We start from the raw sequence: 22,307 nt of genomic DNA, 5'->3' as shown, positions 1-22,307 counted from the left end.
CAGTGACGAAACAACCGCTAATAAAACAAACAAAATAAACCCAGCTCTCAGCTGGAGCACCAACAGGACTTATTTTTCGCAACAACGAAGTGCTCACAATCCTGAACATTCAATCCAGGAATTAACAAGAGCCAAGTCAAAGAGGAAGACGACTCCGACTGGCCACTTCTTCGTTCGAGTAGACGGAAATCATACGATCACATAGGTCCACCCCCCCCACCACCCCCTAATGTACTGATTGTATGCGCTGATCCAAGTGGTCTGCTGAACTGGATGTAGGCCTTGTCTTGAATAGTGTTTTATTTGGTTCTCAGGCTGTGATCCATGGGCTGTGGATACCATAACAACGGACCTGTTGTCCATCCATTTCAGGATTGCCAGCGAGTCATCACTTCTGATCAATTCATGGTAGGATCCCCATCTTTTTCAGCATCTTGTCAGTGACAAGTTGCTGTCGTTGGGGCAGTCGGTTTGTCATGATGGTCCCAGTTGCATGTATTCCCTTTTCTCCGAGCCGATCAAGTAAGGGGATGCTAATAAAATAGCGATCGAAGTACAGCTTTGTACCTGCAGGAAGGGTTTCAGAGAGCTTCATTAACCCCCAATGCCTTGGCTTCTCCCTCGGGTTGGCAATGTTGCTGCCCCTTGATTGATGGAAGTCCAGAACTGCCCTAGGTGTAGCCAGAATGCAATTCTTCAGCCCCACTAGATTTGGTTTGCCTGGAGCATTCAGGCAAAGACTTGCGGCTCCTGAAAACTACAGTTACATGGGAGGCTGAAGAAGTTTCAGGCATGTTTCTCAATTTTTTCCAGAACTGGGGCAACTTTCCACAATCTATTAGTTTTCTGTTCCTCAGGCCGTGACAACGAAATTAACAAAATGCAAATTGTTTCTCAATTTAAAAAAGAGCACGTCTCTTGGAATCTGGGTGACAGCTGAGATTTTGACAATTGCCTGGTAGCGCAACCAGATTCTTGGTACACGCAAACATCCCATCACAATGTGGGAGCCAGCTAATTGCCTGATTTCAGATGGGGTTATTTTTCGCTCTGCGATCGTCGCTCTTTGTAAGCCCCGAATATCTGCTTGCTCACTAACCAACTGCCAGAAATCATCATCATAATACTGTGCGAAGGAGTTTATAGGGGTCCACACAACTCTGGCCTCATCAGGAGTGTACTGTGCAGAATATGGAACATCTACTGGCTGGAATTGTTTTTTGTTTGAACAGGAGTTCACGTGCTGCCTTAGATGGTCCAGGTCCCTCATCAGCCTGAAAAATATTGTGAATGATTACTGAAACATAACAGTAAATATAACTTTACATTACAGAACTGTCATGTGAACTCTCAATAATATTTTAACAACTGCATTTGCAACATGACTCATGAGAACTGCATAATTAAAAATATACATCAAAGTGAAAATATTTGAATAGTGTATGTGTGTGTGTATATATATATATATATATATATATATATATATATATATATATATATATATATATATATATATATATATACACACACACACACACACACACACACACAATCTGAGCATCTATACAGTTATATAAAAAATGTGTATAGAAATAATATTTAGTACATTATATTTAACATACAATTTTCAGATAATTTATACAATTAAGCAAAGTTAGACATGTTCTTATATTAACTATACTAGTATATATTTTTCACACAATCTATCATCTTTTCGTAACTACCTCTTGCTGTTGTATAGACTGATGAATCTGAATCCCTGTCGCTTTCTGCCTGATATTCTTCATCCTCACTACACTCCACACCAACGACACAGTCATCTAACAGCTCAGACCCTCGTCTGCACTCTCTCCACAATGAACATGTCACAAAAAACCCAAACCAACGTGCAACTTAGCAAATAAACTCTGTACTTAACGCGTGTCACATACACACCATTCTAACAGGGTAAAAGTCCTTTCTGTCCAGGATTACTGGACTGCACTTGTTTCATAAAAAAAAAAATATATATATTACTAAATATCAGACACATTATTTATATTCCTGTATCAGCAGGCTCTTACAAAATGATCAATGTGTCAATGTAAAAGAAATATTGAAGGTAATATTTTTAAAAACTTACTCCTGATGCATGTCAGCCAAGGCTTGATTCACGTCTCCATTTCCGCCTTCTTTTGATTGACGTCTTCCAGCAAACAGCGCACCAATAGAAAGTCTGGGCGTGCAGCTATCTGCACATACAGACCCGGTTGCCATACTGCTGATCTGTGCAATGCAAATCTCAAACAAAGTGTGTCCAGCGTACTACAAGTTTTACAAGTTTAAGAATAAAATAATCACACAGCATACGGATTGGGATGTATTTCAATGTCCCTTTAAATTTTGTCCCACAACTGTTAGGCTACATCCTTATCACTGTATCAAACAATTTAGATTTAAAACAACGGAAATACTGAATTACTTTTAATTAAAAATAAATAAATAAAATACAAATCCGAAAACACAAAGTTAAAGATCTGATAGGGCCCAACTAAAGGCTGCAAAGCAAACCTTCCCGCCTCACGTGCTGAATTAGTGGCGATGACAGCATCAGCAAGAGAGGGAGCGGGCAGGTCCATGCGCAGCACGGACCGGCCAGCATGTTACTGATTTATTAGCATGGCAGCCTTATGTTTACAGTAAAATAACAGTACTAAGTAGGTATACCTGAAAATGGACTTTTGTGAATGCATTGTTTCCCATGCAACTTCAGTAATCTGCAGGTTCATTAAGACTAACCAGTGTACAATATTGTAACATTAAAATTAGGGTTAAAAAACAGTGGAAAAGTGTATTTAATGGACTGTCAGTAAGGTCTGCTCATTTTAAGATTGAAGTATGTGTGATGTTGTCCTACGGACAGACGAGAGCAACCACATCCCCGAATCCTCAGATTTATTTATTTTTTTTTATTTCATATGTGCACGAATGAATCGTGAGAAATATCCTTACAAGATTCACTCGTACACATATGAAATTAAAACACAATTAAAAAAAAAATCAAAGTCAAAAGGATCGTCTCAAAACCTGTTTTTACAATATTCTCAATACAACTGAAAAGAGCTTCAGAATTGGTAGTTTCAAAACACTCTGGCAGTATAAATTGCAGTTCCCCCAAGCAGTTCATTTTCAGGGAGGTGGTCTGCTGCACATACATAACTGGTTCCTAGCAGCTGACTGAACTGAGAACTTTGTCAAGTTAAAGAATCCCAGCGATTCAGCATCAACAAGGTGACCCATTCCATCCCCTCACCACTCTGGGTGAAGTCTCTCCTTCCCTCTTTACTAAATCAACCTCCACTTAATTTCAAACTGTGTCCTCTGGTCCAGGTTTCTGCGCTGTACTTAACAGGACTGAAAATGATTCCTACTGCATAGCAGTTGCACCCATGCCAGGTTTTACTAATGCTTGATTAGCCACAGTGTATAGGTAAGAAGCTCAGGTAAAACCAGGAAAGGATCAAACTGCTATGCAACAGGAATCTGATTTCCACCCCTGAAAGCATTAGGGCTGACAACTCCTTTTAAGATTTTTCACCAACCCAGCCATCCCACTCCAGCTGCTTAAACAATTCTGAAACTGGCAGATGAGACTGTCTGCATTCAACTCTGCTGTGACGTTTCCAATTCTTCACATTTTTGACATTAGTGAAGTTCCACCCATACCAGTAAAAATGCAAGCATCGCACTAGGAATTCGCCAATTGACACAATTATGTAGCATCCGTGCAAAATACGTTGCGTGTGAACTTTAGCAAATGTTTTAGTTTTTTTTTATTTTTTTTTTTTGTTTTTTTTTTTTTTTTTTTTTTTTTTTTGGGTTTTTTTGTTTTTGCTTTTTTTTTTTTTTTTTTTTTTTTTTTGTTTGTTTTTTTTTTTTTTTTTTTTTTTTTTTTTTTTTTTTTTTTTGTTTGTTTTTTTTTTTTTTTTTTTCTTTTTTTTTTTTTTTTTTTTTTTTTTTTTTTTTTTTTTGTTTTTTTTTTTTTTTTTTTTTTGGTTTTTATTTTGTTTTTTTTTTTTTTCTTTTTTAAAATTTTTTTTTTTTTTTCTTTTTTTTTTGGTTTTTTTTTTTTTGTTGTTTTTTTTTTTTTTTTTTTTTTTTTTTTGTTTTTTTTGTTTTTTTTTTTTTTTTTTTTTTTTTTTTTTTTTTTTTCCTTGTCAACTTGTCTAACTGCATGACTCGCCCTCTACACCTCGTGGTGGTGCCTTTACCAGGAGAGCTAATTGGGGGGGCACCCGTAGTTCCCGGATTTTGTTTTTATGCCGTCCTGCAGTTGGCTTGTTAGCGCAGTCTCGCACATTCACCATGTCTGGAAGCTTCACTGAATGCCATGTAAACAGATTTTTCTTTTCAGAGGCAGAATAAATGATTAATTCTCGTGTTTAAACAACTCAGTTATTCCTGGATCTGCCTTTACTCACCACACACACTACAGTTTTATTGCTTCACCTTATAAAACAAATAAGCACGCGTCAGGCTCGCTCCTTTCAACAGTCAGGGTGTTTGGTTTGCTCATGCAGCCATTGTTGCCTGGACAGTGTTTATACAAAACTGCTGCCTGCCTACCAATGCAATGAGATCACAACCACTGACTGCAGGGAAGAGTTTCCGGCACATTGAAGAAGAATATCCTTTAGATTTGTTTTTTTTAAATTAAAAATCAAGTACCATTCCAATTCCCAGTTGTGCCCCCCCAGAGACGTTTGAAACACTGCAGACAATCCTCCTCCATGCGTTCTCTCGGAATCGGAATGGACCCCAGCAAAAGAAGGAGACTGATCACGGTACAAACAGTGCAGCAGCATCACAGTCTGATCCAGTACATGTTTTTTCCGAATTTCAAAGCTCTGTACTTTTAAGGTCACCATTTGCGAGCTAAACGAACCTGTTACCATTTAAAAATATCAAGAAAGTCACCGCTCTAGTGACTTGAGGCAGTCACTATGTGAATTTCTGTAAGGAAACTGCATTTCCCAGGTACACACTGTGCTAAAAACCAAGGGTACCAGCGCTTGGATAAACAAGCACAAATGTAGATGGCAGCGAGTGGCTCAGGATCCTGTGTGCTAGGGGCAGCGAGCTCAGTCAAGTGGTTTCAGGGAGATTGCTTATAGCAGCTGGAACGTGTTCACTTCAGACATGAATGCGAAATAAAATCTTTAGTATTGTTTGAAATATTCCACTTCAAATCTAGAGGCATCCCCTGCATATTATTTATGTTGTTTGCTTTAAGTGTGTGTATTAATTATTGGTTTAGTTTTGAAAGGGGCGATTCGTTTCCCTCTTTGTTAGTCAGGGTCCTAAATAAAAACATTTTGCCTTTATCTTTTCTTGTAAAATAAATATTACAACTGACCAAATAGTATTTGCATTGAAAGTAACGCAAAAAAACACGACAGACCCAAGAGAGATGGGTGGTAGGTAAAAAAATAAATAATCTTAGTTTAATTATAATTTCTCCTCACTATCTACAGTCAATTCGAAAAGTTAGGGTTCCATTGGGATTATTAATAAACAATTGTAATTTTATTTAAAAGTATTTTTTCCCTCTCTTTCCTTACGGAAAGTGTTAGCAGTGCTGCACAGAGCAAGTTTAAGTCTTAAAATTATAATAAAACAAGATATTTTATTTGTCTGACTTGCTTGTATGTAGTAATGATAATTGCAAATTGCAATTTTGTGAATTTAAGGCAACATCTTGCTCGTTGATCTATAAGCAATTGTTTTCTTCAAATCTATAGGCAATCGTCCCATATTCCTTAGAAGTTGTCCACCAAGCTGATAAGGGATTTGTGCTACCCTGCATCCCGTGAATTCTGAAGTAGCAACTATTACATGCCAGAGTTAATCTATTTTAAAAGTCCTGGACGCACAGGCTAGTTAATCTGTGCCGAGCACGAGGTCCAAACAGGATACAAAGTCATCTAACGCAAGTCAGCCCAGGTAGGACCTAGCCAAGAGCTTGTGTGCGTAAGAGGCTATCAGTCCCTGGAGACCGTCGACACAGCAGCACCAATGCACTCCCAGCCTTAAACCATCGTGCATAACAGATCTCCAGATAACGGCTATCAGCTCTCACCAGAGTTAAGCCTTGCCTTCTTTCCATGAGATCCACCTTGCTCCCCGGCCCCCCGCCTCCTGCCTTTCCTTGCATCGTAAGTCAGCGTCTACATCCCTGGTACTGAACAGTAGGGTGGAACAATATGGTCCATTTCGTGACATTAGTGTGGTATAGATTGCCAAGGTTTTGAAAGTGCAACCATTTTTCTGTATCACAGTTACCTCGGTTTACCATGGTATGCAAAAGCTGTTCAAGCGTTTCTGTCTCCAACGGCTCCTCACTGCTGCTTGTCAGCTTTGATCTCCAAAAACAAAGTGCTGCTGCCGTTTAAACTGCGAGGCGTTCAGCACAGGAAGCAGTGGCGTTGAGACTAAACCAGCAAAACCAAAACGTCAGGCAGTAAAACAGACTGGCAGGTAACAGACGTGACCTCTTTCCCCTGCAAAACAGACACAATCATCCATCTGGGGATATTCTGGGTATGAAAAAAACCAAGGCGGCTTTGAAGCTGAGCATGGAAAGCCAGTGTGCAGAGCATGCAGGATTCGGGTATACATCCAACCTGTTCGCGCACACACGGGTTTATCACCCATCCCCGTACAGTCTTAGTCTACCATTAGTTATGTTTTTATCATTAAAATAAAATTAATACACACTTTGTTTTATGTACACGTAACAGATGCTGTTTGTACTGCAAGCTTGTTTCGCTTGAGCACATTGTGTCCAAGTAAAGAACTGCTATACTGTGTTTTCGGTCCCTCCCAATCAAACGGGACATTGCTCTATTACGATATACAGTAATACACAGTGAACCATTGCATCCTGACAACAGGCAGATCAGATGTAACCCAGAATCCTCTGTGGCCCCTTAGGCTAAACACAATTATAAAAAGGTATACCATTACTAGGACAGTTAGCAGGCAGTTAGAGAAACTACAAATGCTTTTTAGCACTAAATGTTTTCTGTACAACACAACTCGGGTTTCTAAAGTCTGCCAGCCAAGAGATTTTGTTTCCACCTCTGACTAAAGTACAAAACATTACTTTCTATTGATTCTAGAAACTGTAGTCAATTATGAGCATTATATAACTGGCTGCAGACTATAGTGCACACAAAGTCCTGGTAAGGGCAGGGCAGTTGGGGTGTATAGATTAAAAGTATAAAAGATACACTTAATGGTTTTGCTATACATTTAGTTGTGTCCAGTGCCATATATAATTCAAATAAAGATTGCGGATTTGAACAAGGTACTCCAGGGTACTGCGTTCAGCCTCATAACGTAGTATCAAAATACCACCTCACCATGAATCAATTCCTGATCAAAGTTCTCATCTACAACACAGACCCAGCATCACAAGAGAGTCTGCGCTCTGTTTCTATATTCAATTACCTCCATTGTTTGAAAAAGGCAGGATGTGGAGCACATTGCACATGTAAACAAATACTGCGGATTCAAAGCGGTTTGCCACTCTGGAGTAAATAAATGCAAACAAAAAGATACAAAGCGAGGAAACTTACTGCAAAACAGAATCACTTTGTACGTACTTGTTCCTTCCTTCCTGCTAAACAGTCATACTGAGCCATGGCTGGATTAAAGCATTGACACAAGATTACACTGATGAAGGCAATGGACAAACAAATCTATCTGGCATCACTCTGTGTCAGACCTGTCATACAAAGAGTGCAAGAGTAAGTACACTCAACTTGATTAGAGGCAGACTTGGAAACGCAATTACAAACAAAACATGATCTACTGTACCTGTTTATGTAGATCTTGCTGTGGTTTATACATGAATGCTTTGTCATTCACATTCTGAGTGCAAGACCTACACGCAAGAGAAAGTATAATGAGGATGTGCCTGATAATCTAGGATTGAGTGTTTCTGAAGTAACTGATGAGTGACAGGAGAGCTACGCAGAGTATCGGAGACACCGATCAATAGCAGGGAGAGGAAGACATTCCAGCTGAACTTCAGCAGCTCCAGAAAGAACTTTTGAGTGTACTGGTAAACCAGATAAGGCCTGACATCATTGAAAAGTGCAGTGGAATTTGTTGTGGAATCACAGTGCAAGCAAATCAATTTGTTTTACCGGGCTGCGAGTTCTAGGCTAGCTGCCGAATGTGAAGACAATGAGCAGGAGACTGCACATTAAGCTTTCCACAAGTGAATACAGAGTTACAGATCTGAGAGTAAAGGGTATTGTGTGTGAAAACAGCACAGGTGTTGTGTTGCTGTGCATGCGTAAGCATTCAATCCCCACTGCTGGATGGTGGTTCTAGAGGGGCTGCCCTTCTAAATCCACTCAGCCTGAATCTGCTCTAGCACCCTTTCTGCTGAACCAGGTTTGAAATAGCCTTTCTATTTCATTACAAGCATTATCATATCCACTGTGACACATCCAGCTGGGGGTAATACTTTTAATTTAGTGTTGCATGTATTTCAAGGAGGAAAACCCCAACTTTACTACACAGCCTTTAATTGGGGCCCCATTTAAGCTTTTCCTCTGTAACCTGCCTAAGCTCAGGTATGACAAATTCAGCTCAGGGTAAAACCGGTAACGTGTGGTTTATTTATATTGCTTTATTTATTTATAATCTTCATTTTGCTAATCATGTAGGTCCCTTTCAAGACAAATCGGCATTTCACCCAGACTCGACTTGCAGGTGTGGGTGGAAAAAGAAAACAGCTCAAGGAGGAAGAATATGCTCTCATTATGTTGTTAAGAATGTGCTACTTAAAATAAACCAGGCTTCATATTTGTACAAGGAATGCTGCGGTCTGCCTGACACCTGTAGTCAGAGCGCTAGCGAACACAGGAACAATAGCAGGGCCCTGGGGATTGAACAGCAATATCAAGTCAGTGACTAACGGTTTCCACGCTCTGTCTTTCATCAACATTCTGATCATCGTTTTTTACCGGATACTGACAGTACAAAATCTTTAAATTATCTATTTATTTTAACACATTCTGAATCCTATTTCCTCTGCCAAAATGTGTTGAACACATTGAGGGGGCCTGGTACGGAATGGCACTATGCAATGCAATGTTGTTGTAACTTCATGCCAACATCACAGATTGCTTAAAAAAATAACAACAACTACAGCTGCTAGTAACTATAAAGGCTTCCAAAGAAAACATGATTCAATCATCACAAATAATCGCCGAGACATTGTCAGATCTCCATCGTAAGTCTTTTTTTGTCGACAAGAGTTTTGAAAATTGTCCAACATTTCCACAAGATCTAGTCTTGTGGCCAAACTGTGAACTTTTTCAACTTGGGGACGCCAGTCTGGTTGTCCACACATAGGCATCTCCTTACGTATGCGTTTTCATGACTCTGCAATGTGGTTTGCGCAGAATAATAATAAACACAGCAATAACAGGCTTCCCAGCCTTTGGCTTGGAAGCCTAATAATAATAATTTAAAGTATATGAACTGCCAACTAATGACCAAAATAGTTATTTAATAGTTCTCATTAAAGAAATGCAGCTTCAGTCTGAATAAAAACCCCACCCCCTCAACTTTACTAACGACGTCACTGATAAACCCTCTTGCACTCTGAAATCAGTTCAACACCAGCTCTGATCAGTGTGGCCAATACTCTGCAACACAGAGCATCAAAACACACACAAAGGTCTGTTCATTTGGGGACGGTTCCCAACATCACTATGCTTACAGTTTTCCAGGAACTGCGATTGACCGTTTTGAAGTTATGACCGATGCGGCTACTGCACAGCCCGATAGAATATTTCTATATATAGCAGAACCCAGTTAAATCGGATCTAATTGGGACCGGAGCCAGTTCGGAAAAATGAAAGTTGGGATCATCAGGAGAATACACAACTGTGTTTGATTTTTTTAAAAATGTGAAAAAAATCGGTAGAGCGTCTCCTTTAATTTTAACGTGCAGACAACTGTGCAATGTTTAAAACAGCTGAGCCATGCGAGAAAGGAGCAAAACATCCACCACTTAATTACAGCATATGAAAACTTTAGTTCTAGAAAACAGTACTGGTTTTCTAATCAAGTTTCAAGTAACAAACTGGCAATTGAGTATACAGTATAGTGATGACTGGGAAAAAAAACCTGACAGTTTGTCTTGAATTAGAGGAGAGGACCGCTTTTTACACAATGACATCCCCGCTTCATTAACAACAGTTCGTGTCACTATCGGACTGCTGCTCCAAGCGCTGCAAGCAGTGGTTGGGTAGATCTGACATCAGTACTCAAAAAAAAAAAATTTACAAAATAGGGGAATAGCGCAGTTTAGACTTTCTAGCACTCATGGCTCCATGTGCTACACAGAGACATTAAAAAAAAAAAAAAAGACGTTACATTTGGAGATAGAAAAAAAACAAGACTGTCATCTTGCGAGGTAAGCAAGGTGAATAGCTTTTGGTGTGTTGTTTGCATTAGATGATAATGTTTGGTAAAAACTTACAAAAAATAAGAAGTCACAAAGCAGAGTAGGCTACTGTTCATGTTTGAAATCTTAGGCGCATGTGGATTTTTTGCTTTGCCAATGACTGTTAATGCAATCTTGTGCGTGCCACTGGCATTATACCACGTTTTAGACGGGAAGACACCATTTCCGCATTTACAACTGGGAACAACTTTCACTGCTAAGTGGAAAGGGGAGGTTCGGTTTATAAGGACAGCCAGATTATCGAGGTTTGGATAAACCGAGTTCTACTGTATATATAAATACCCTGCCATTGCAGTTTGTGCACAATAAACAAAAAGTGGCAGCAAGACACCTTTGCTGGTTTGAGGCCCAATTCCAAACTCTTCTGAACCTCCAGCAGGAGAAAATAACCACACTGGCATGACTAACACAAGCTACACGCCCCCTTGTCTGCTGGTCGGCAATTCTGAATAATGTTCTTGTATATCCCAGGCTAGCAGTTCATTTATGGCAATTAAAAAAAAAAGTGAATTTCTATATTTGGTTTGTTGTACCATTTATATCTTGCAAACAGTGTTTCCCGTTTCCCATCCACTACAATAATAAAGCATTGTTTATAGTACAGGGCCGAGATGGCCACATACAGCTCTTCAACTTCATTCATGAAATAAACACTTAAACTTTCCCCGATTCAGTGACATTAAATAGGCCTAGCCTCCTTGTGAACTACACACAATAACTTATTTCTTGGCAGACTCCCTTACCCAGCAATATGCATATGAACATCACCTTAAAGATAAAACTGAAAATCAAAAGCTTACCTAAAAAAAAGCTGACGATTGGATTCATTCTTTTGATTTCTGCGTCAGAAATCTTGAGCACACAATGCGTTTGTACTGGCTTATAGTACTCTGACGTTGCCACTTTTATTAAATCAGCAATAAGAACATAAGAAAGTTTACAAACGAGAGGAGGCCATTCGGCCCATCTTGCTCGTTTGGTTGTTAGTAGCTTATTGATCCCAAAATCTCATCAAGCAGCTTCTTGAAGGATCCCAGGGTGTCAGCTTCAACAACATTACTGGGGAGTTGATTCCAGACCCTCACAATTCTCTGTATAAAAAAGTGTCTCCTATTTTCTGTTCTGAATGCCCCTTTTTCTAAACTCCATTTGTGACCCCTGGTCCTTGTTTCTTTTTTCAGGCTGAAAAAGTCCCTTGGGTCGACACTGTCAATACCTTTTAGAATATGGAAGCCGTGCTCATGTTTATTTTCTTAGGGTAGTTTTGGGTCACAGAGTTTTTGATAAGGGTGTACTGTATAATAATAATAATAAGATCTGACATCTGCAAAACAAATACAACACTTCCAGAGAAGTATTAAGCACCAGTACATAGGGTATGAAAAACAATCTGCTAATCATTTTTATATCTGTATGCATTATAGATGCAGCTATTTCAAAATGTATTTGCTATAAAAAACTATCAATTGATAATAACATCTTTACATAGCGCCTTTCATAGTGGACCACCATCAAAGTGCTTTACAGAGGTAGGCTGTGAACTGTGCATTATATGCAGTCACTTGCTGTAGGACATTCGTGAACAGCTGTCTTTGTAAAGGTCCGCGTGTGTTTGTGAACTTGAGTACTAGTGTCTAACAAAAGAGAAAAAATTGAATCTGTACCTGCCAGAAACCAACAAACCTAAGCTTTAGTCTCTGTGTTCCGAGCTGTATGAAGTGATGGTTGCATTGTGCACTGATGAACTCGCTGATTTCACGGAATACAGTACTTCTCCATGCAATGCAGTCCCTTGTGCTTGTCTCAGGTGAAATGTATTTGACACCATTTAACCATGGCGAAATAGGCCTGTAAGTATGACCATTTTGTTTATGCCATAGACACATGCATGCATATGGTTCGTGTTTTCTTAGTGACGTCACAGATGTCAAGTTTGAAAAGCAGGGCTTTTTGGCAGAAGCAGAGTTTTATGACTGTAAATTTCTCAGTTACTGTGCAAAAGAATAAACGATCAAATAAATGATGCCGTTTCCTTTACCACAGTTGAAATGGCATAGGCCTAAATGCTTGTCTGCTTTATTTTCAGGATGTTAAAGTACAAAGAATAACGCTTAATTAAAATGTTTTGTGCTGACCACCAATACCCATTCAAATTATACACAGACATACTGTTTCAATGCGGTTACAATCACAAAGCAGAGTGCAAACATTAACAAAACCAAGCGATGCTGGAAACCGACGCTGTATTGAAGCCATGGGGTTGGCTTACTTAATTCCCATTAAGGACAAAAACAAACAAACACAAAAAGGTTGAATTTGCAACTTTAATGCCCATCAGGTCATCCCGACCGCAGCACTGAATCTGTCGTGAAAATGCAACCCTATTCGTTACCAGCGTCACAGTGCAACCCAGACACACTGACATGAAGTTCAATAAACGTCATTCAAACGAGACAGACATTTTTTTTATTATTAACACAGCAATCTGCAAAACGCGTCATTTGTGTATGTTTACTATTGTTTTTATTCCAGCTCAAATCACGCATCGTGCAAATCCCCGATTAAGACTATAACTCTCTTGCAAGACGGGTATATTTAAATATTTAGTAATGTTATAAACAGCACTACTACGGACCGCTTGTGAAGGTACAGTGTTTACCTTGACAAAAAAAAAAAACACCAACCTCTAAAATTACAATTCCTTATTTGAAAAGGGGGCCCAGTGTGGCAGCATTACTCATTTTTAATTTTTTTTTTTTTTAAAAGCTTGCTTTTGACTTCTTTTCATTGCGGCCCAAAAACATAACAAGGCCAACCCAGCAAACTGAAGGCCCCGGGTTTCATCAGGGCCTCGCTGCATACATGAAGCCTTAACAACAAGCCAGCGGAAACAGCAAAAACAAACCCCCCCGTCAACGACAGACCTGCCTCTGCAAAACAGCAGCAAGGGCGTCACTTGCATGAGCAGCACAACACGCATTTCTTATTGAATTTTTTATTTTTTAACAGGACACGGCCGGTGTCTGCACGGAACGAAGCAATGCAGTCAAGCAGCACTGCCTGGCGAGCTGCATTTACGCAACGCTAGAAATGTTCATTAATAAGAAGAATTGCCATAGCAAAAAAACAGAAACGCAATTCCCCGGTTCTAAGCTTGCAGATAACCCTTATCAACCCGACCAACTGTATTTCTCCAACACCTCCCCCAACGCGCAACGCCCCCCCCTTCTGCAAACACTTCAATCGTACTCACCGAGGAATAATAAAGTGCTTTAGTGCAAAAATCCAGCAACTTGAGGCAGAAAAGGATGCAAACTCCCCCAAAAGAAAGCGACCTGTCTTTTTTCCGTTCTTCAGTTCTGTTGCAGATTTTTTTTTTTTTTTTTTTTTTTCCCTTTTAAAATGCTGTGAAGCCGCTTGGGTGTTGGTCGGCCATTTTGCACTCTAGTCTATGTGTTTGCGAGTCTCAGTGTGTCTGATCAGATCCGCTGCCTTTCTCGGTAGGGAAGCTTTTTTTTTTTTGACCTTCAAAGAGAGGCAGCTCAGGCTCATGTGACCCGTGAGGCCGCCTGTCGCTCAAAGCTGGAAGGTGCAGCCTATTAAAGCTGCAGTAGCATTCAATCATCACCTTTTCATGGGGAAAAAAACACAATTATGGCTAGTAGCGTAGCACTAATACTGGCCCAAGGTAGTCCAAGACAAGCTAATCGAGGTCTGGGAAACCCTAATCCACATCTATTGACCAGGGAGTTAGTTTAGCGCCACACAGAGAAATATTATTAGTTAGAAATCTAACTATGGGCAACTTGGAGGAAATCCAGCCCCTCCACGCGAGTGTGTGAATCAAACATTTTGCTTGCTGCACACAGTCTCTGCCAAAGAGTCATCTTTTCAGAACTCTGAAGAGCCTCACTGACAGCCCTGTGTTCATACTAGTGAAAGCCATCCAGAAATGAACACCTGAAAATGGATTCTGCCAAGCACAAAATCCACTGTTTAATCTGTTTAGTTCCTGAGCGCCCAGAGATATCACTTCAGGTACTATTCCTCATTCAATCCCAGTCTCAGATATAGAAGCGCCTGCCAGGCAAGCATCAGCGGTCAGTCCTTCAGCAAAGTGGTTTAGGTCTGAACCCTGAGACTGGGAGATGCATCCAATATATTTAAGCATTCATATCCTTTACATGCTTCATCATTGACCACAGGGAGGCGCAAAAGACAAGGGCCACCGTCTACATGTACTGGCCGCTGTGGAGCCGCCAAGCTATTAATACGATCAGGAAAAGAAAAGAGAACTTTGCAATGACAAACGTGAATTAGATTAGTATTGTGACTGGACCGCTTGTTTAAAATGTTAATTGATGCAGAATCGACCTGACCAAGCTTTGCGATCAATCAGCTGCCTGGAATCAGGCCTACATTCTCATAGGGTTGTTATTTTGCGCGTTCTGAAAAAGTTACATGAGAAACCAATGTTACGAATTTGTATAATTTCCAGTATCATGTGTTTAGATGTCATCCCTGTGCATAGAACAAACCACAAATCTAAAATTATATTATACGCACACAGTACTAGTCAAAAGTTTGAGTACGCTTGCTGGAAACTAGGTTTTTTCATAATTGACAATGTTTTACGTCGTGTATGTTTTTGTAAATACTTGAAAATGAAAGCACATGTTACAATATACAAAACAAAACATAAGGAGTATCAAAGCAGTGTTCAAGAAAATTGTCTCTAAATCTTGGATTCCTCAAAATAGCCACCCTTTTCCTTAATAACAGCCTCACAAACACGAGGCATTCAGGTAACAAGTTTCAACAGGAAATCACCCGACATGTCTTCCCAACTCTTCTGCAGCAATTCCCAGAGATGTAGGGCATTTGTGGGTAGCTTTGCTTTGACTCTTCTGTCCAGTTCGTCCCATACAAGTTCTATGGGATTGAGGTCTGGAGACTGGGCAGGCCAGGTCATTAGATTGAGTTGTCCTTCACTTTCCTTCTTTGCCAGATAGTTCTTTCACAACTTTGAGGTGTGTTTCGGGTCATTATCTTGCTGAAGAATGAAGGACTGCCCAACTAGCCGTAATCCTGATGGAATGGCATGCCTCTGAAGTATGCTACGATAGCCATGCTGGTTGCGCTTGCCATGGACTTGGTAAAGATCACCAACTCTGTCACCAGCAAAGCAACCCCAGACCATGACACTGCCTCCTCCATGCTTGACAGTGGGAACCAGACATGCAGAACTCATGCACTCACCCTCTCTGCGTCTTACAAATACTCATCGGTCCATAAGACCGACTTCCACTCCTCAAACGTCCAGTTTCTGTGTTTTTTGGCCAAGGCAAGTCTCTTCCTTTATTCTGCACTCTTAACAATGGTTTCTTTGCAGCAATTCTTCCAGTTAGGCCAGCTTCACGCAATCTCCTCTGAACAGTTGATGTTGAATCATCTGTACTTCTAGCAGCATTTAGCTGAGCTTGTATTTCAGGGGCAGTTAATTGCCGGTTTCGCAGACTTGTGAGTCGAATGAACTTGTTCTCTGATTCTGAGGTCACCCTTGGCCTGCCTGACCTTGTTTGGTCCTCAAGAGTGCCAGTTTCTTCAAATCGTTTGATGGTCTTGGCCACAGCAGTTACAGACACTTGCAAAGTTCTTGCGATTTGTCTTAAAGATGGACCTTCATTTCTTAAAGTAATTACAGACTTTTTTCTTTGTTAACTGAGCGTATTTAGCCATTTTCTGCTCCCTTACTCACGAATGACAAACTTGTGCCTATGCTACCTATATTTATAGTAATCATGGACCCTCACCTGTTAACAATAATTGGTGACAAAAGGTTAATTAGGTAACATGCTCGTTAACTCAGAGAACATCTAACAAAGACACTTTTATACTTAGGCCAGTGTTCTAACACCGTGTTATACACATTCCAGACTTTTAACTGACTTGGGCTTCAGACTGAAATCCCCTTGCTTTGGGCGACCATTTCATTGAAATTGACAAGATTTACATTTTCATTTAAAAATTACATTTTTGAATGCAATTCACTTATGATTATCAGCTTATATAAGTACACGTATCATATAATGAACTATTAAGTGTTTATAGTCAAGTTTATACAGTTAAAAGCATAGATAATCATGAAAAACCTGGTTTCAAGCAGGCGTACTCAAACTTTTGACTGGTACTGTGTGTGTGTGTAATATATATATATATAAGATGTTTAATAATTGAGGGTGTCTTAATATAACAGAAATCATTTTGCACAGTTTTGAGCAGACAACACTTTCCCCCAAACTGAGGGTGATGATATAACCAGGGTTGGGGTCAATTCCTGTTTTTCAATTCCAATTCCTTTTTAAAAATCAACTCCCAATTCCAACACATCATTGATCAAAATTGCAATTAGCTGTATTCTGTTAAAATGAGCTTCTCACAGTAGCAATAAACCACTTACATTGAAGTCACTGTTAGTCAATTAAAGTGTCTTCAAATGAAAACTGTCCAACAATCACAACAGTTACGTTTCTAAAACTCCTTCGAGGGAATTGGAAAGAGAATTGTAACCCCAAGCCTGGATAGATGAAGTATAACTTATTTGTATTTATTTATTTATTTTAAAGTTGAAAATGAATAAGCCTTTCCTTGAAGTGAGTGACAGCAGGTACGCCACACACAAGTTCATGTCAATAAAGAGGTGGCCAGCGCTGGAAAGGGTTGAACACGTGCACAAGCGAATGCAGCTCAGTGCTGAAAGGGGCTGTGCTGAGGGGAGGGCTCGGCAATGCTGTTTTACTGTTCTCTTCATGGAGTAAGTGCTGCTTAGGTGTGTGATCCCCCCCTGAATAAATAAAATATATAACATATCTTCTAAGGTGTCTTGTTGTTGCTAACTTGTTTACAAAGAAAACAACGTTTCCTCAATTGATTTCTAGTTTCACATTGCAAACACAGACAGTGTGTTACTGTAACTCCCACACTGGGACCTTCCATACAGCTCTTGCAAATTTATTTTTGAAAAAAGTAGGGTTGCAACCTTCATAAATAATGATTCATTAACACTTACACTTGATTACTTGCAACTTTTTTGCACAATTCAGGGTACCCCGTTGTATCTTTACAACATTCATTCCCTTAGTCCCACCCTAGTCTGTTGAAAATAAATGCAATTTTTTTTCCAAAACATAAAATAGCTCAACTAAATACTTCAGACTGGGTGAACATTTTTTTACAAACTGTAAACAAATGAGGTTTATCTGTTTTTTGTCTTTTTGTCTGCCTCTGTGCTGTGACCTTTCAACTGTGGTTTGTTTTCTTTTTTTAAAGGGGTAGTGCTTTAACCTCCACAGTGCCAGTTTTAGAAATCCAAACGATTAGTGTTAGCGGATATCTTATGTTTCACGTTCACGATCCAGGAATTACTGACCAGGCCTGAACTACAGGTGACAGCAACAAAATCGTAATACAAATATATTGTAAACATACCTTTCTATAGCCTGGGCCCCCGTCCTCCTGTGTGAGTTTCTCATTTCCCAGCATGAGAACAGAGGATTGTGCTAAACCACCCAGCAGGTAAGCCTGCAGAGAAGAAAACAAGCAATTGCAATTCCAATTGCAAACTTCAAACCCTTACGACTCCTGGGGATGTTGCTTATAACAGGCGTTCTAAACTGGGTTCACGTGAAACACACACACGCCCCTCAATCACACCAGCTCACTTCTTGCTGTGTTATGGAAGTGTACCAGATTAGGAATAATACAAAATGTTCTGGTTTATACTATAAATTATACAACGACATCCTCCTATTAACTTCAATGAGCCAGGTGACGTCCTGACTTAATTGTCAGTTTTTCATTTCAAATTTCCCACTGTATAAATATCAATACAACACTTCAGGGTGTGTGTCGTTGTAGACCCAAGTAACGTCAAAGTGGCCCGATAAGTTATGTTATCTTATTATAAAAACAACATACTGTACCTCGAGCAGAGATGAAGGATGCCCTTCAGTGAGAATACAGCTTGTCCTGTTCTAACAGAAATCACCTGCATTACTAATGGAGAACAACTACCAACTTCAGTGCAAAGACTTGCTGATTTTCCTACAGAACCCAGTTTTACAGAGCAATTTCATTTGGGTAAGAAATATCAGCGTTATCTTAACTAAAGTATTCTTGCTGTTCAGATTGGTTTTGTCCTAGTGACTCTTTTAAACTACACATGATATATATCTCTCTAGATACTGGGACACCAGAGTGTAAGCATTAACCTGTCCCCCTGCAACACTTTGCCCTTAACAAAACACCACTTTCTTTATGCAGTATTTCTTATCGACCTATTTCTACATCCACTAGGAACCAGGAAGTGTTTCAGGGGGACAGGTTAATGGTTACACCCTGATGTACCAGAACTACTTGGGAGATTGTACATTATTCTGATATTTAAAAGTTGCTCTTTAAAGCCAGGGTCCCAAGTTTCTTTTCAAATTCTGACAAAGGGAGCATTTTAAGCTCTGCTAAAATGTAATCACATGGTATAAACACAAGGAGTTTCCAGAACAATAAAAATATCAAGCCTGTATCTGAAATGGATAAGAGCAGTTAACGAAGCAGCATCACATTTATTAAAACATAAAAGTTCCCCTACTAGGGGTGCTTAAATAATTTAAATGGAAAATAAAAAGTCCCAACCTTGCCAGTCTCCTTGAGTCATCAAACAGAGAGTCTTGGACAGGTAGGACCACCAATGAGGCAACCTGCCAGGACAGAACACAGAGGGGACAGTAATCCGAGGTGCACAGGATGTGATGTCAATTCCCAAAACATTTCAAATTCAATTCCTTTATAAATAATAAATACATTTTCAAACTACTGCATATACATTTTTGAAAAGTTATAGTTTTACATTCAATAAATAGTTACTTCCACATTTCCTAATATTAAGCCCAATTCATTTTAGGGGTTTGGCTGTTTGACCAAAATCCGATAAGCTCTTCATTTTACACCAATTCAAAACCATGAGGGCACTCTGATTGTGTGTGCACTGGTTTAAATCAGGGTTCAACGCAATTCCATCTGGAAATGATGCTATGTTATAGACCCATTCCCCCAGGATTCCTGCTCCCTATTCTCTTCTTGTGCTGCAGTTCCAAGACACTGCAAGACATGTGACCGACAGCAAGGCTACCTGAATGAAGAAGTTCATCTAATGGGCTGTGTTTGAAATCTCTTAATACCACGACCGTAAAACAAATCAAGGAGCCAAGACATTCAGTGTTACTGTAACACAGCCAACAAGCATGTCAAACCTAACATCACCATGCCATACCCACTGGATACGCTGAAGAGAGGCAGGTGCCTTCATACACTCCTGGGTTCTTATACTCTTAATAAGTTGGGATAAAACATACAGCAGAGCCTGTCCTGTCCCGATGGACCTCTGGCATTTACACACGCTGCTACCAACTGAACGGTACCGATCAATGCACATTTTATCATGAGTCTAAAACAGTAAACTCAGCTCAGCTCAAAATAAATAAGATGGCGTGTTTGGGAATGAAGTTTAACTTTTTACATGCTCGCTGTCACTTCGTGTAAAACCAAGTGCTCAGTGCAACCTGAAAGAGAAAAATGACTGTGCCATTAAAAAGCTAAAACAAGACTTTCACGATAGTGCCGAGTCCTCCTCAGCCAGCCGCCGGTTCTCTGTGTACAGTAGTAAGTGCAGTGCGCTGTAGTGTTTTAGACACTGCTGTAGACGAATCTGTTTATTTATAATGGCCTGACTAATAATGAAACCACAGGTGCAACATCCGCCCTCTGAGATCTGACAATTTCCACTCATCCAATGGGCCTCTGAACATATGGACAAGAGAGGCAGACACACGGACCCCATACGCTCCCAGGCTCCGATGCGCGTTTATATTTATGGGTAAAACGAAATTACGAGAACGTAAACAAACTGGATAACCAACCAGATCAGTCTCAGGCAGCAAGACGGGTTAACAACGCAAGAAAGTACTATCATTTGTACACAGAATCAGCAACTAATTATTAAGCCTGTTTGCAAAACACAGGCTAAAGACGATTACAGCAGCTGCTGCTCTTGTCGTTGTATTTTTATTTTTTTATATATATAAAAAGCTACACACATGTGCACATCGAGCGTATGGTTGCAGCTTATGAGTTACTCGTATTTTTTTTTATAAAAAACGTTATCTGGAACAGTTTAAACTAATAACCTGTGAAAGATTGTGTGTTTGCTTGTTTTGTTTTTCAATGCAACTCACCCGCCGGTACAGCCCGGTGTGTGTAAAGAAATCTTCGACGACAATATAAGCAAAGCGGCTCTTTGGCGATACAATCCTGCCGCAGACAAACCCCGCTTTCTCACTGCGGGATGTGTGCGCGTTGCTCTGCCTGTATCCCTGTTTTTTTCCGCTGCTTTTTAACTCATTCCTCCTCCGCCATCCGCATCTTCCCTCAAAGCTTCTCCTGCTCCTTTTTTAAAACACAGACGCCCAAAGCCTGGCAAAGAGCTCGACACGCCCTCTTCCCGGAACGAAGACCCCCTATTAGCCCTGCGAGCCATCCGTCAAAACTCTGACAAATCTCATTGGCGAATAAAAAGAAACCCCACCCCCCCCACCCCGCCTTCACAGCGAACGGGACCCGCCCATTCCTGCTCAGGATTTCAGCGCCCCGAGTCAGCCCAGATCTGGATACTGATTGGTCATTTTTAATCACCGCCTCCCCAGCGTACACGCCCCTTCGTGGTTTAATACATCGATTCTACTGGATGCCACGCTGTCAATCCTCGCAAAGCTCCACTCTCATTGGTGTATTTGATAATCAGCTTGCGGAGGAGGGGGTGGGGCAAGTATACCACTTGAGCAAACGATGGAACAAAACTGTCGTTTAAAACTAAATTTCAGCTTGGCAGCCAATGTTATAATTTATTTAAGAGATCACTGCTTGTAGGTTAGTGTACGAGGGGCCAGTGATCCGAATTATAATACGTTTAGATTTGAAGAATTTGAATTGTTTCCCTCCGAGTTGACAGCAGTTAATAAATCGCTGTTATCGGTTACACCCCGTCAACAGAAATAAAAAAAAACAAAAACTGTCGTGACATATCCTGCGGTAACGGAGCGATGCGATATAAGGTTGTGATGGCGATAGTCTGAAGACCTTAATGTATAATGTTGTTGAAGCTGACACCCTGGGATCCTTCAAGAAGCTGCTTGATGAGATTCTGGGATCAATAAGCTACTAACAACCAAAAAAGCAAGATGGGCCGAATGGCCTCCTCTCGTTTGTAAACTTTCTTATGTTCTTATGTTCTTTCTTACTTGATACTCCCTGCATACTTCAGAAAAGTTCAACTTGAATATGGAGAAATACAGAATAAAAAAAAGGTGTTATGACTGTCCAGTGAGAGATGTAAAGGAGGATTTAAACTTTACCAATTTTATAAACTGAATGATCTTTTCGAAATTGGGCCAAGATAGCCCTACAACTGTCTGGATGACTTCAGAGGCCTGAAAAAGGCAGGAATGTGGGGTTCAGTCTAGTCTAGTTAAGCAGAAGGAGTGGAGGGAGGTTGGAAGATTTAGAAACTGGCCTGAATGAAATACAACAAAAATAACAAAATACCTAGATTCCAGTGAGTAAAACCACCACTTTCAAGGTTAACCGAGAACAAAACATAAAAGGAAACGAGAAAAAGACAGTATGAAATACTGTAAGTGCAGATTGCATTCCTGGGAGATGACAG

General features: G+C 40.1%; 1 protein-coding gene across 6 annotated transcripts in view; it reads right to left on the bottom strand.

Moving 5' to 3' along the window:
- tnrc6b (trinucleotide repeat containing adaptor 6B) overlaps positions 1-21,039 on the bottom strand; it is a 65,130-nt gene extending 44,091 nt beyond the window's left edge. For 5 of the 6 annotated variants that reach the window (XM_041242206.1, XM_041242209.1, XM_041242207.1 and 2 more), the window contains exons 1-4: positions 20,821-21,039; positions 19,223-19,287; positions 18,514-18,559; positions 18,020-18,112 (exon numbers count right to left, since the gene is read on the bottom strand). In XM_041242206.1, coding sequence (XP_041098140.1) covers positions 18,020-18,063 — 44 coding nt within the window. In that variant the 5' untranslated portion in view covers positions 18,064-18,112; positions 18,514-18,559; positions 19,223-19,287; positions 20,821-21,039. Of the gene's footprint in view, positions 1-13,784; positions 13,974-18,019; positions 18,113-18,513; positions 18,560-19,222; positions 19,288-20,820 lie in introns of those variants that run through there. The other variant, XM_041242211.1, reaches the window with a different exon arrangement.
- Between the last annotated feature and the right edge of the window lie 1,268 nt (positions 21,040-22,307).

Source organism: Polyodon spathula, unplaced genomic scaffold (genome assembly GCF_017654505.1).
Source record: "Polyodon spathula isolate WHYD16114869_AA unplaced genomic scaffold, ASM1765450v1 scaffolds_1213, whole genome shotgun sequence".
NCBI lineage: Eukaryota > Metazoa > Chordata > Actinopteri > Acipenseriformes > Polyodontidae > Polyodon > Polyodon spathula.
Note: the sequence above shows the minus strand (reverse complement) of the source record. Positions and strands in the feature narration are given on the sequence as shown.